Consider the following 15,780-nt stretch of genomic DNA (forward strand, 5'->3'; position numbering starts at 1 on the left):
GTGGGTTGGTAAGCAGAAAGTAAGTTATGCTTAGGCAGGTATGTAGGTTAGTTGGGTCGGTACCCAGGCTAGGATCATACAGGTGATGGAATGACACATTCATGAATCCGCCGGATAGCTGCTAGCATCACAGCGCAAAGTGAGCAGGCGATATACTCTTAAAGACCCCTTAGCGAGACCCCCTCAGAGAGCAGGAACCGCTGATGAAAGGCGTGATTAGGCTGCTCCCTTCCTGTCGGCACTCTTCCTCATCCCCTCCATCACGTTCGGCACGACGTCTCAGATAAAAAGACCCCCTTAACGCATCCTCCTCACGCACAACTTTTATTTACTTATTCTTTATTACTTTTTTTTCTGCCAGCGACTGATTTGGAAAGATTATACCCTCGGCATAGGAGAGGGCCGGTATACAAGCAGGCTTCTGAATGGGTGTTAAATGAAGCACCCGCTGTCACAGATACGTCTCGTGGCGTCGTCGACGGCAACGTTTTTTATTAGGGGGTTTTATCGGAGACGGGGGGGTGTCGGGGTGCGGGTCGGGTTGTGGGGCTATGCTGCATTGGGCCCGCGTTTTTTTGCTGACGTATCGAGAGAGCCACACTGAAATTATAGGTCTTTTGTTCGTGTCGAGTATGGCGCCGGTCTCCTTGATGGATATCCAGCTCTATAGATCCAGATTGATGGACTGATTCAATCAAAACACTTTGTTGGCAGAAAGAGTTATTTTGCCCTTTTTGATATTGATTATATGATGTGTAAACCAGGATTATGTTGCGTTGGAGAAGACGTCATCACGAGTTGCAGCAGTGCGTGTGTCCTTGTTTTGAAGCAGGTGAACTATTCCCCGTGGAACGTTTGATTTATTTCATGAAATACTTTTAATCCCTTCCTCCATGTCTGAATCACATGACGTCTTTCTATGATTAGGCTGGTATGTTGAGTTCAATTTTCGTCTCAAAATAGTCTCAATGAGTACAACCATCCCGAATTAAGATTATATCGAAATGATTAATTGAGTTGGCACAGTTCCCTTGGAAAGCATCAGTAAATTGTTCAATCCCTTATGCTCTTAAACCAAATGAGATCTGTTTACCCCATCTTTTTCTTTTTATAAATTGGGTTGACAAAGATCCAGTCAATGGAAGGAGTCATTTGTATTAATTAAAAACAACAACCAATAAGATCTGATATCTTGGGTTTGCATTGTTGATTAGAAGAAAAGTTAACAATTCTTCAGGGGGGAAAAAAAAAAAAAAGAGTCTGAAATGACATCACGGTGACGCGCGCTGGAGAGCGGCAGTGACACGCGTCCAACGACGCGCCAACAATATAAAGATCACCAAACGTTTGTGGATCATCTCAAGCACCCAGAGGCACAGAAGACATCTGAGAAACGGAGAAAAAGAGCCACCACAACACGCCGATAGTAAGTAACTGGCTTTTCTATCACCCATGGGGACGCCACATTGGTTGGGCTCAGTAGTTTCAGGGATCGAGTAAATGTAAATTGATTCTAAAAGTTAGTTTGCCATTATTGAATAATGAAAGACAATCGTTAGACTACACTCTAACGTGGACAGAGGTCACAAAGATCTAAGTTTAAATACAAAACTATGATTTAAAAAGCGAACTGACATATTAAACTTTCCAGCAAGGATTTTTGAAGAATTAAGCATGTTTAATTGTTTTTTCTTTCATTGTCTGCTAAACGTTATCGTCTAACAATTTAATTTAATTGTTAATTTACTTTTTATTTTATATAACTTTTTTTTTTTCTCTATCGCATTGGCATTAAGAGTTGCTCAAACAGGCAACGTTAAATAAAAACACATTGACTCATTAGTTGTTAATCCGTATAACTCATTTCTTATTGATCAGATGCATTCTAACCTGGCCACCTGGCTCGGAGCACTGGGCTTCCTGCTGTGCGCGCTGATATGTCTGGGCACACTGACGGAGGGATACCCCATCAAGCCCGAGAACCCAGGGGAGGACGCCCCGGCAGATGAGCTCGCCAAGTATTACTCCGCATTGAGGCACTATATTAACCTCATCACAAGACAAAGGTAGGCTATCCGTGGTCATTTCATAGTGTTTGATATAATCGAATTCCATTGACCTATCATTTCTGAGATCTTCAAGAATTTTAATAATTTATAAGAACTGCATACAATATAATTTCATTGAATACAATTTCATTAAAAGCTTAAGAAAGGCAATCCCTTAAATAATAACAAAATACATATTTTCCCAATTGTAGCATGGACAACGCATCAACTGAATTAGTGTGTATTTATACATTCATCCTATCCAATGATAATACTAAAAGTATGTAATTGCTCCATTTAAATTCTGCTCCCATTATGATTATCATTGGGGCTAATTCCAAAACATAAGTCTCTCATTTTAAACTGTTTTGCTCAACACAATTGGCTGTCTTTGTAATTTCATACAATTTTATGAAGCATTAATTTCATAGAAGACAATTTAATTCTTGTTGAATTCTAGATTCAAGATCGAGTAGAGTCTGAATGAACACCAATCATTCTCCCATTCACTCTACCCTACATGGCACCAAATTTGTTTTGCTTGGAAACCACTCTAATTCAGCCTTATCACAAGCTGGTTCTGAGACACGGAGAACCTCCCACAATGCATCACCTGCTGCGCTCCACGGCGTTCCACAAACCGTCGGTAATCACTGAGACTTTTGGATGACATTATATGAAGGACACAATTTTTCTTTCATTGCTCACTTATTCATTTGGAGCTTTTGTCCCTTTTGGTACATCTTTGATTCAAAGACATGCAACGCCACAGCCTCTAAGCCATCGGTATACACAGCTGGCTTTCACGACTCACTCAGGCCCCCCCCCCCCCCCCTCTACTTCCTTATATCATTATTTTAATGCTTCACCCTTCTCTCTCTCTCTCTCTCTCTCTCTCTCTCTCTCTCTCTCTCTCACTAATGCTATCTCTCGCTGATGATCTCCATCCCTCTCTCTTGCTCTCTCCCCCGTCGGTCTCACATCATCTTGTGCGCACTTGGTCTCTCTCTCTCTCTCTCTCTCTCTCTCTCTCTCTCGCTCTCAGGTACGGGAAGAGGTCTAGTCCTGAGATTCTGGACACTCTTGTTTCAGAGCTGGTGCTGAAGGAAAGTACAAACTCTCTTCCACAGACCAGGTGTGTGTATGTGAGTGTGTGTGTGTGTGTGTGTGTGTGTGAGAGAGAGAGATTAACTGCAATCATTTATAGTATGTATGTGCGTGAATGCATGCATGTGTTTGTGGTGCATTGGTGGGTGCTTGTGTTTGTTGATTTGTTTGGGTGTGTGTAAGATAGAGAGAGAGAGAGAGAGAGAAAGAATAGAGGGAGTGAAAGCTGGAGTGCTTCATTAAATGCAATTATTTATAGTGTGAGTGTGTGTGTGTGTGTGATGAATTAACAAGTTCATTCATGAATGAATTTTTAATAACCTCCGATAAATGTCAGATAAAAGGTTAGAGATAATATTGCACAATTCAATATGGTAATAACATAGCTTTAGGTTAACATGCCAAAACCATAGGCTACTGTTTATGAATCATAGCCAAAGCCGTCATTTGTTCTCTCACTCACTCACTCACTCACGCTCCTTTTCCTCTCTCCAGATATGACCCGTCATTGTGGTGATGTCTTCCCTGTCTCCTCGACCACCCACCTCAGGTGCCAGGTCTGCAACTGCCCCCCCACCCCCCCCCCCGAACCACCCCATTATTATCCAACAATAATCAAACAATAATTCCAACAATGATTTGTCATCAGAGGGCAATGCTTGTGCTACAACTGCTCTATTAAAGTGTGATTGTTTGAACATGTGCATCCCTGATGACGTTTATGGATGTGTTCATGTGTTTTGGGTCTTCAGTTTCACGTCTCTTCATCTCTGTGGCGTTGTGAGGCGTTCAAATAACATCTCGGTGTCCACATGAATTCCCATCTTGAAAATATGTCGCCAATTGGATGTTTAATGGCGCCCTCTAGTGGCTGTTTTAAAAATGGCAATCTTTAGAATAAACCATCCTGTGTCGTTACTATGTTATAAGCCTGGCAAAGCCCAAAACCGGAGGCCACTATATGAGATACTTGATCTTAAGATAAATACTTCTTCATCGTCTGAATTTACCTGTTCATCAACATTATGCATTTCATCCGGTGGTTAATTGTATATAAGACCTACCATAGGCCTACATATTATATGACAACTATGTTCGATCAAAAAAACATTCCTTGTAAAATAAAGCAAAACATTTGTGCAAATAATTGAGTGTTTGTGTGGATTACCATTCCTATTGGTTCTCTCTTATCACTCTAATCACTAATCCTTGAATGAATCCGTGTAACTATTGCGTGCACTATTCATATATTACTCATTACTATTATTCTTGGAGGGCGGCTCTGACCGTCAGTCGTCAACGGCAATTGGTTTGGGAAATCCGTCGTCACCTGAAAGGGCGTGGCTTGAACATGTGATTGGCAGCTCGTACTTCAGTAGTTATCTGTGGGACCACGACAGACAGCTGAGAGTGAGTCGTATAGCCAACGGGACTACCGCGAACTCAGAAAACAGGTAAGCCACATCTGCGCTGTACTTCCTGTCTTGCCAGTTGACATTATTGTACGTAACTACATGGCAACATGACAAATAACATACTTCTTGTTTTGCCATATATGTGCTTTAAGAGTTTGGTAGTAGGAACGCTTCCACCCTATACAGTCCGGTGTGTGAGTGAGGGCAGTCGGAGCTCTGCGCCGCTACGTTCGGTGGCAGTGCGTGGTCAGGGAACAATGATCATGGGATTGGGCGCTGCTCTTATTTCCGCCGCATGCCATGTATTCAATTGTACGACGGGTTCAAGATGTATGCGTGTGTAGATCACAATGGCAAAGATGGGTTAAAAAAAATGGCCGCACGTGAGGCGAGCTCACTGTACAATTTCCAATGCTCTGTGGACAATAACCTCGGCGTGCGTCCATAGCGTGCGGGATGCACACGGCGGACCGCGCGCCAGATCCGTGACATGGATCCTTCTGGATGAGCCCTAGTGGGTTTGGGTTGGGGTTGTTTTCATCTCACGCTGATAGGACTCTGACCGGACCTGGGATGGGGGGTGGGGGGGCTGGGGGGAGAGGAAGAGGGGGCACCGTCCCGAATAGATGAATGAGCTGAGCTACACCATGCAAAATACCGAGTCAACAATTCGCTGTGTTATAACGCTGTATAAGCCCTCGTGAAACGCTTTCAACCATCATTTGTGTTAAAGGGACCTTATGGAGATTAAAGGTGATTGGGTATAGACTAGCGGGGGACTTGGCACGGGGCTGCCCTGCTCGGACAAACCGGCAGACAGGGATATTGATCCCCCCACATTCACTGCAGACGCCCTGGCGAACGTGAATGCACTTAACGTCAAAAGCAATTAGTCCGAGAAATGAATCGAAAAACCGTGTATGAAATAGTTATTTAAACGGGACATGTGCTTCCAGTGATGTATAATGTCAGAGGATGGACAGGACTATGAGGTATCGATATTGACCCGGCTTTTACGTCGGTCCAGAAGGGGTCACGTGACGAGGGAAGCCCACAGACATACGTAATATCCTTGGGGATCCTTAAAGGGAATGGCTAGGATTAGCTATTAGGCCAGTAGTGTGTAAGGAGAGAAGAGAAGCCTAAGATCCGATCGCACCCCAAGACAGTTTATTATAATTGGTGTGTTCATTAGGCTGGGAGAAGAGGAACTGATTAAATCACACAACCCTATTGTTAGAAGGAAGCACGGAGGGGAAGAGATGACGACGGACGTTGGACGTTTTACGTTTCACAAAGCAGAACAAAGCTAATTGTTTATTGTAAAATCGCCCATTGATTTGTCTATTTGATTAATGAGTTATCTTGGCAGTTGGCACACAGCTGAGCTTGTGAAGGCAAGGAGAGAAGGACGTTCAGCGTGTCCTCACTGCACTGCAACATTTTGACATATTTTCCTTTGCTGCCAGCTGGCTGGCTACTTAATCCAAGGACCATAAGTATTAGCATGGACGACAGGTTCACTTCAAAGTCGTGTCCTTGCTGTGATTGTTCCAGTCCATTTTCTGTGCCACATCATCAGTGAAAGTGCCAAATCAAAGCAGAAAAAAACGCACAGCTTCAAACATCTCCAGTGGTGTGTCTTTGAGCTCTGTGTAACGTCCTCTCTGCTCACAGAGAAAACGCTACACTGGAATACATTCAGAGGATGTTGGATGATTGGAAGAGAGAGAGCAAATGAAAACAAAATGATGTGTGTCTGACACACACACACACACACACACACACACACACACACACACACACACACACACACACACACACACACACACACACACACACAGTGTGAGTAAGGCAACCATTCCAGTGGTAGTGATCAATGCATGTGTTATAGCACTGACATTGACTACACACACTTATAATATAATGAACCACACACAGTACACCCTGCCTTAGCCCGTGTCAGTCTCACAACAGAGACATGACTTCAGGCAAGGCATGACGAGATAATTGCTTTGGGGCCTTTTGAGAATCCTATCGGCATAGAAAACGGTTATTCTGAAGCTTAGCTCAACTTGCGTGATAATACCTGCTAGCAAGCCAAGTCAGCACATGATACACAGTATAGTAGGATTCTATGTATTTTCCCCTGAATCAATGCGTCGACTCAGCAGATTTCCCCCATTTCTACGGCCTTGATGTGAAACACGAACAACACGTCGCGACCACGATCACCGTTCCACTTCATTACCTGCTCCCCTACTGCAGCTGGGATGGAGTGAGCTAATTACTTAACATGGGGGGGCGGTGGATGATTGAATCAGTGTTGTGGTGCTGGACAGCTTTAACAACGTTACAACGTGGATGGTGTCGAACACAATGCACAATGACCAACGGAGCTAACCGTTGGGCTGTAAAGGGGTTAGATTTCACAAGTGACCGTCTCTGGTTCTATGACGGCTGTGGCTTTGCCGGGAAACCTTAAGTTAAAGTCGCAGACACAGCAGTGATGATACAAAGCATGAGTCAGCAGTGATGATACAAAGCAACAAGTCACTATTATCAAGAAATGAAAAGTACCGCTTGGCAGGGGGAAGGACGTTATATATCAGTCTCCCGTCCTTATGTTAAGTTGTCCAGATGCCTTAACTAACGTAGGTATTAGCCTTCAGTCAGTCTCGCTGCACTACCTTCCTAATCTTACACCCCTTTGCGATGTTCTTGACATTCGGTCCGATTCTCGTTCTAGTTCGGCTCTTCTGCTGGAAACAGAGGCCGAGAGGGTGAGACAGAGAGAGAGCTCCATGAGACGCAATGAACTACGTCCCGGGCCGTGTCCATTAAGACCTCTTCAGTCCATCTCCGTGGCTTCCCCTCCAGGGGCGCTCAATAGACGTACGTCCTGTGTGTGTGTGTGTGTGTGTGCAGCGGAGCAGAGAGGAGGCTTGTTCCGCCACTAATAACACAGCAGGCAGGTTAACGGCAGTGGCAGTTAAAGTGTTGCCCACAAGGAAGACATGCTCGATAATGACCCAGATGATACCTCAGCGCCGACGTCTGAGTTGTGTTTGTGTGGGACGCGGTGTCCGCAAATAACTTGGTCTCAAACCGACCCTAAAGTGGTACTCTGCAGGGCCCGAAATCATAATTATAATCATTATGAATGCACTTAATAGTAGTGTAATCCTCTTATTGAGGGGTCTCTTGGACGTGACGACTGACCTACATTATCGTACGTCTCTTCTGTATTCTCGTTCGGTCAGGCAATCTCTCGACAGCTATTTGTTCTCCCTCCCTGCCTGACACACATACACACACACACACACACGCAGCAACCCATATACACATCAACCCAAATACACACACACACACACCGTATGCATGCAAGAAAATACATTTCGACACATAAACACACACACACACACATACACACACACACACCAGACCAAAGACACACTCATACACACCATATGCATGCAAGCACACACACAGACACACACACACACACACACACACACACACACACACACACACACACACACACACACACACACACACACATGCATCTAAATAAATACACACACACACACAAAGGCCCCCCCTCCCTCCCTAGTCACCTCTAAAGTTAGCCGGCACAGTGAGTGGGCGGGAGGCAGCTTCTCGTCCCCGTTCCGAGAAGTCCACACTAATTGCGGCAGAGCCCCCAGGAAGCAGGTTAGGCTCACTACGGACGGCATGTGGCGGCGCCCCCCGGGGGAGGCTGGCCAGCCCTCCCTTCATTACCCTCAGACCAGTGAGAGAAATGCAGAGTGACGGATCCTCACTGAGCCCGGCGCCTGGGGCTCCGTGGGGGAGGAGGGGGGAAGGGGGAAGGGGGGAGGGGGAGAGGGGGGAGGGGGAGAGGGGGGTGGGGGGGAGAGAGAAGGCAGGGGCTGGGAGGAGGAGAGAGAGGGTGGGGGGTGAGGAGAGAGAGAGGGCAGGGGAGGAGAGAGAGGGTAGGGGCGGCAGGGAGGAGAGAGAGAGGGCAGGGTGGGAGAGAGAGAGAGGGTAGGGGCGGCGGGGGAGGAGAGAGAGGGTGGGGGGTGAGGAGAGAGAGGGCTGGGAGGGAGGAAAGAGAGGGCAAGGGAGGAGAGAGAAGAGGGCAGGGAAGGAGAGAGAGAGGGCGGGGGGGGGGGAGGAGAGAGAGGGCAGGCGGGGAGGTGCTGGTGTGAGGTACGGTGGGCGACCTTTCCTCTAAAACTCGGGCCTGCCTTCGGCTCTCAGCAGCCAGCGGGGCGAGTCTTTGAGAAGACGTCGGACTGGTCGGGGAGGCTGCTGGGGGAGGCTGCCGCGGTGTCTTTGACAACACGACGTCAAACGATAAAGGCTGCGCCAGCATCAGGCGTTGTTTTGTGACATGCAATGCAAGGCTCAAATGTGGGGACAGTGGGGACCCGCTCAGGAGGACCTCTACGACGCTGGCCTTCGATTGGCGTGCTCTGACACACACACGTACACACACACACGTACACACACACGCCCCACGCGTCAGGTTATCCACAAACACGATGCCCAACATGGCAACGAGCGCTCGGGTGAGCGTTTTATCTTTTGCCCACAAAAACAAGCAAGCCCCCGTGATCCTCTGTAATCCCTCATCCGTGAGCCGCGGAGCCGTCATCATCTGACTGCTTGGCAACCCGCGACCACGGGGCATGCCATTGGTCGCCTCATCCCCCCCCCCCCCCGCCCCCCCCCTTGATTCCGCACTCCAGCCAATGGCAGCAGGGGGCTTGGAGCCGCTGTTTTGGGTTTGACCACCTTGGGACGGGGCGTGTTCGCGCCCATCTGTTGTAGAAGGTTAAACGGGAGTCACCGGGCGTCTAGTGTGGTGACAGGGTGCCACAGGAAGGCAAGGGTCCACTGGTGGTGCTGGCTGATGCTGGGTGGTGGTGCTGGGTGGTGATGCTGGGTGTCTGTGCATGAGGAAGGCAGGTCACGCTCTGGAGGCAGGTGGTGTTCTGTCAGGTGACTTTGAGGGTGTCCTCTTTTGTCAGTGCAGCAGCAGCACACACTTTTAACAGCGTTTAGTTTTTAGTTGGTTGGACTGTTGGGTTGAGGGGTTTGGTGGACGATGGTAAAGGAGGATGTAGACTTGGTTCTGTGATGTCTTTTTAACATATTTTTAGCTCGTCACTGGCAGGTAATGTACTTGGCCTTTATTCATTTGTGTTATTTCACCCTCATTCCATTTCATCCCTCATCTAGACTGCTTTCAGTCTCTCTCTCTCGCTCTCTCTCTCGCTCTCTCTCTCTCTGCCGCTGCCGCTCTCTCTCACTCTCTCTCTCTCTCTCTCTCTCTCTGCCTCGCTCGCTCTCTTTCTCGCCTTCTCTCTCACGCTCTCTCTGCCCTCCCTCGTCATTACTAGCCTTGGGTAATGAGTAATCTATGAATCTTCCTCTCAGTCCCTCTCGTCTCAGAAAGACCGAGGATGATTACTTTCAATCGGCCCTGCGTCCCTTTCCCACCCCTGGTTGGTTCCGGGGGGGGGGGGCCGCCCTGCCCTCCCCTGACCCCCTCACTCCAGCGGGCTGGATAAGAAGCTCCTCTCCCCCCTCCCATTTACAATCTTCCAGGGGACCACTTTCACTTCCAATAAGCAATGCCGGGCCTCTTCCTAATCTCTGTTGCGTAACGTATCTGCCTGCACCAAACAGTTCGGACGGCCCCCTCCTCCTCTCTCCCTATTACTTTCTTTCTCTCTTTCTCACTTTCTCCAGGTCCTCGCTCTCTCTCTCTCTCTCTCTCTCTCTCTCTCTCTCTCTCTCTCTGTCTCTTTCTCTTTGACCAATGGACCAATTAGAGCTGATGTGCCAAACTGCAAAATGAAAAGGGCCGCCGGGGTAACAGGGTGAAGGGAATGAGATATAAAGCAGCGATAGGAGACAGAGCAGAAACATATGTCTATGCTGGTCCAGCAGTGTCCTGGGCGAAACGACCTGCCTGGGTAATCACTTTTCCTGGGGGGGGGGGGGTACCAGCATGGAATGAAACCACCTTGGTGGAAACACGGAAGAGTCACCTGAAGAGAGCGCGAGGGAGACGAGAGCCAGCAGGAGCCAGGGGACAAAGGTTCCACGCGACGGGGGGGGTGGGGGGGGATGCTTTATCACTGAGTGAGAGATGCGGACAGGGAGAGAGAGAGTCTGACAGAGAAGGGAGTTCGGAATACCGCTCAGTAGGTCCTCTATCAAAGAACTACACTACCCAAGATCCTCTGGTACCTGAGAAGAGTATCGTTCCTGAAAAATAAATGAACAGGACTCAGTTCGCATTCATTTCGTAAAGAAAATAATGGTTCTATCGGAAACAAAATGGCCAATTACAGTATTATCCTGTTAAGCCTGTCCATGCTGCCCACCTTCATTGAGCTTGCTAATCTAATGGAGTCACCTAACATTCTGCCTCTCTGCTTTTCTCTGCTCTGTCTCCGTAGATCTCCAGGGTCAACTGATGAGTAGCAGGTAGCCGTGGAACGGTTGGGCTACACCTTCTGGCACAGGTACACACACACACACGCACGCACACACACACGCACACACACACACACACACGCGCGCACACACACACGTACACACACGTCAATGCAAATGAGGACACTGCTCCAATAGATCCTCCATCCACGCACTACGTGAGATCGCAAGGTCCTCTCTGTACCCCAGCAGAGGACACGATGCACTCAAAGTGCGTCTCGGGAGCTCGATGTGCCCACTGCCGTAGGCTGCTGTCAGGGGGGGGGGGGGTGCAGGAGTCTCATGCTGACAGCCACCACCCTGATCACAGTCACATTACCAGCGTGATGCACCAAGTGCACAAGGCCTGCAGGAGCAGGAGGACTGCCTCTGGCCCCTGGCAAGGCAAGGCATTTCTTTTTATTTGCGTCCTCCTATGGAGGTAAACACACGCGCACACACACACACACGCACGCACGCGATCCATATCGAATCAGCTGATAGCAAGCACTGGTCCTAGATTTACTATTCATAATTCATACGGCTTCTTATTGCGAACATGCGCAGGCCCAGATGGAAGGTACTAAATTACTAGGTACATGGACTCGACCTTAATTCATTTTCTTGGCTAGAACAAGACAGATGATTGGCCCTACAGAAATCATTTCCTGGTATTATCAGTCGAGGCTTTCAGGGGAAATCTGAACCGCGGCCGTCTCATCAGGCCCCTGTGTTATTCCATTACGCTCGCGGTAATCGGTTTATTTCATTTAGCGAGCGGGGGGCCGTCTCGTACGCTAGCGGACCTTAAGTGTGACAAAGGTGCCGGGTGTTATGGTCCGAGGAGCAGCTGTGTCCTCCCCGCCACATCACTCCCGCTCTCCTTTTATTTCCGTCGGTGGACGAATAAGAAGTAGAGGAGAGGGAGAAGGTTGTTGTGACAACCTTCACAACAACAAAGGAGAAGGTTGTTGGACAACCTTTTCTTTTTATTCGTCCAACGACGGAAAGAAAGGAAAGAAAGGGGAAGGTTGTTGTTTTTTTGGTCCCGGGACATTTCAACAGATCACGACTCTCTCAGTGATTCACCTCTCCTCGTGCCCTCCCCGTCACAAAGGAATGCTCTCAATAATTTAAAGGATGCATGAACGCACTCGATGTGAACGCATGAAAGGGTGATTTTAATGTGCAAGGGTGAAGGGGAAGGAGTGTTTTTTCAGCGGCAGTCGGGATTAAAAATCCCATCGCTGTCGGGAGAGGGGAGGGAGGGAGGGAGGGAGGGGCGGAGCAGGGGGGGGGGGTCAGCAGGTGGCGAGGAGGAGGAGGGAGAGACGGACGCCCAGATGTGTTCGTGGGGGAGGGGCTCGGGACTTGTGGGCGGGGTCTTGGGACTCGTTGATATCTGTTTACACAGCACCGACATCCAAACAAGCAGCAGATGGCGGAGGCACTTTAGTGCTATAGTGTTATATAACGTAGCTTAGGCACCGCAGAGATCCAGAGGGGGTGGGGGGGGGGACGACCTAGGGAGGGTTGCCGGTTGTATTCCTCAGCTCAGTGCCGAGGCCCACCCTCCGCAGGGGACAGAGAGAAACGGCACCAGGGTTCTCCCTGTGAATCGTAAGCCGCCGTGAAGTGTCTGAGAGTAGAAGTGAGTGAGCGGTGTGTGTGTGTGAGTGGGTAGAGTGGCTGGTACATAATGAATGGAGGCCATTAGGGTGAGCGCTGGGACTAATAGATTTCGTGAGGACGTGACCCAGATTCTGGCGAACTAACCCCTGATCAAAGAGCACGGCCGTGTAAAAATAGCCCCCGATGAAAAACGGATAGGTTTCCCATTACGAGCGGCCACAGGTCGCCACCGGCCTCTTAGCACTGCCGCCGTATCCGCTCAAAGAACCGACCTCTTTTGAAATAGTTTTCGACGTCATCGTCATCGCGTGCTAATCCGCCCCGCGGTGCGCACCGTACGTGTACGAACCCGTGCATTAGACTAAGGGCCGTGAGACATGAACGTGACAAGTACAGTACAGTCTGTGTGCTGCTGGGAGTGGAGGTGCTGGTTGGTTGGTTGTGTGCCTGCGGCCGACGTGGCGAATCCCCAGAATGATGAATGTACCTGGGGGACTCACACACACAGACCGGGGGGGGGGGGGGGGACCTGGTGGGAATTAGAGAGAGGGAAGGAACAAAAGATGGAGAGAGTGTGAGCCCGGAAAGAATGCAGGTCCATTAGGGAGGACGCACGCACACGCGCGCACACACACGATGACACACACACACGCACGCACACGCACGCGCACGTACACACACAAACACACATCCTCACTCCACCTACAAACTGACATACACCGAACAGTGTGAATAGCCCCCATGCAAGTTCTCCCGAGAGGGAGGGAGGGAGGGAGCGAGCGAGAGAGAGAGAGAGAGAGAGAGAGAGAGAGACAGAGAGAAGAAAGCAAGAGACATAGAGAGAGAGAGACAGAGACGGAGAGATTGAAATAGAGATGGAGAGGAATGATAACGAGAGAGGGAGAGCGAGAGAGAGGGAGAGAGACATTGTGAGAGAGAAGGGGGTCAGGGGGGGGATTTAAGTGTGTGTTTGAAGCCAAGGAGCCGGTGGGGGGCCATGACAGCCACCTGAGGTTCAGGACCCTTCAACCAGACTTATGTAACTACTTATATAATGACATAATGAGTGTGTGTGTGTGTGTGTGTGTGTCCCTCCGTCTAGACGAGGGGGTACGAGATTGGGGGAGATGAGGAGGGGTAATGAAGCAAACACCCAACAGCAAGGGAGGATTGATGGATTATGTATGTGTGTGTGTGTGTGTGTGTGTGTGTGCAGGGGGCAGGGGAAAGGGTATTAAAGCCGGTGTTGTGGGGAATGGACTGCTCACCGGGCCCGTGTTCACAGCTGTGTGTGCGGAGCTGGAAGTCTCTCTCCTCCTTCTTTATCTCCCTCCCCACGTCTTTCTTCATCTGTAACCCCATCTCTCTCTCTCTCTCTCTCTCTCTCTCTCTCTCTCGCGCTCTCTCTCTCTCTCGGCTTTATTTAGTTCTATCTGCCTCGTCTGCCCTTGACTATCCCTCGTGTTTTTAATCCCCGGCCCATTGTCGTGTGCTTTGTGTCTGCCGCTGTTGTATTCTGCCCTAAATCCTCTCTCTCTTTCTCTCTCCCTCTTTCTGTCCCTCTCTCTCTCTCTCTCTCTCTCTCTCTCTCTCTCTCTCTCTCTCTCTCTCTCTCTCTCTATCCGGCTGTGGCTCTCTGGGAGTTTAGCGGGTCAGTGGTCCCAGTGAAGACGCTTGCGACCCCCTTCCCCTCCCCACCCCACCACCACCACCACCACCACCACCACCCGCTCGCGGTTAGCATTTAGCACGCGGCCCGTGGCTACCGGACAGCGGAAGACAAGGAAGAAAGGAAAGACGAAGAGGAGAGAGAGAGAGAGGGGGGCGGACGAGAGAGGCAGGAAGGCAACGGGAGTCGGGAGCGAAGACCCGGCGATGGTGCTGGCCATGGAAGACACGCGGCCCAACGGGCTGGCGGCATCGGAGGAGGAGGACCACACCTCCGACGCCACCGCCACCGCCACCCCCAACGCCGCCGCCACCGCCACCCCCACCGCCGCGGGGACGGGACAGCCCGCCAAGGACCACCAGCAGCACCCCCCCACCGGAGCCCCCGAGGCAGAGCCGGCCCAAGGTGAGAGGATCCAGCTTTTGCTACAGACGAGGCAGATAAGAGCGCTGGTTGTGGTCTGGACGGAGGGGAATGGATGGATGGAGGCAGACAGCTGTTACATCACAACCCCCCCAAACCTGCTCCCACTCCCCCCCCCGCTCCCCCCCCCCCCCCCCCCCTTGCTTTTGTTGTTGCATGTTTGCATGCCACTCACTCACAGTCGCCGTGGCTCCGGTGACCGGCTATGATGAGGTAGAGAGAGGCCAGCGTTTCGCTTTTTCTTCACTGGGTATTTCTTTTTTTTTTTTACGGCTCAGGGTTTTAAATTTATTTTACGAGCAGAGAGACGTGTTGCGGCGGTCCCGGTGGAAGGTGTTTTCATCGTGGATACAAAAAAGAACAAGATGTTGTTTTTTTTTCACCCCCACTCTGCTATTTTGTTTTGCGAGCAACTGTGAGCTGTCCTGTCAGCCGAGAAGTAGCTCTGCCGAGAAATATTTTTGTATTCGCAATTTCCCTCCCTCCCTCCCCCCTTCCCTCCCTCCCTCCCTCCCCCCTTCCCTGCTTCCCTGCCAGGACGACCGTTAACCTGGAACTTCTCTGAAGCTCTGAGGAGTGTGAGAATCTGTTTTTTTTTCTGTTTTTTTTTTTATTACTGTTGTATTTTATCCCCTCATAGTCGATGCAAGTCGTGTAGAGGCTTAGACTCTCTCAGGAGTTCATCTCCAAACCCATTAGTCATAGGGGGGGAGGGGGGGGGGGAGAGAGGGAGGGGGGAGAGAGGCAGGAGAGGGTGAGCACCTCCATTGCTAGTCACTCCACACATGCTCTGCTGGCATAGGGGAGATACTGAGACTGTGGGAAAAGTGCAGTGTACCATCACTGTAGCGGAGGGGGGGGGGGGGGATTCTGCTCTAAACCCAAGCATCGGGGTTAGACTGATTGACAGGGTGGCGAAGAGGAGGAGGAGGAGGAGGAGGAGGAGGAGGAGGAGGATAAGATAGTGTTCTGTAAAATCCTTCCGTTCCGCAGT

The 15,780-nt window shown here is 49.9% G+C and overlaps 2 protein-coding genes across 7 annotated transcripts in view; both read left to right on the forward strand.

Annotated features, from left to right (window-relative positions):
- Positions 1-1,878: 1,878 nt before the first annotated feature.
- npy (neuropeptide Y) lies at positions 1,879-3,672 on the forward strand (the record flags this gene model as incomplete). Its single annotated transcript, XM_084484596.1, has 3 exons — positions 1,879-2,066; positions 3,094-3,183; positions 3,651-3,672. 3 exons carry the CDS (start codon positions 1,879-1,881, stop codon positions 3,670-3,672), a joined length of 300 nt encoding a protein of 99 aa, XP_084340722.1.
- An 875-nt stretch (positions 3,673-4,547) lies between these two features.
- pals2b (protein associated with LIN7 2, MAGUK p55 family member b) overlaps positions 4,548-15,780 on the forward strand; it is a 25,117-nt gene continuing 13,884 nt past the window's right edge. For 3 of the 6 annotated variants that reach the window (XM_084485119.1, XM_084485121.1, XM_084485122.1), the window contains exons 1-3: positions 4,560-4,609; positions 11,047-11,112; positions 14,343-14,768. In XM_084485119.1, the coding sequence (XP_084341245.1) occupies positions 14,570-14,768 (199 nt within the window). In that variant the 5' untranslated portion in view covers positions 4,560-4,609; positions 11,047-11,112; positions 14,343-14,569. Of the gene's footprint in view, positions 4,610-7,319; positions 7,466-11,046; positions 11,113-14,342; positions 14,769-15,780 lie in introns of all 6 variants that reach the window. The other 3 variants (XM_084485120.1, XM_084485124.1, XM_084485123.1) reach the window with 3 other exon arrangements.

Source organism: Micromesistius poutassou, assembly GCF_964030765.1.
Source record: "Micromesistius poutassou genome assembly, chromosome: 20".
NCBI lineage: Eukaryota > Metazoa > Chordata > Actinopteri > Gadiformes > Gadidae > Micromesistius > Micromesistius poutassou.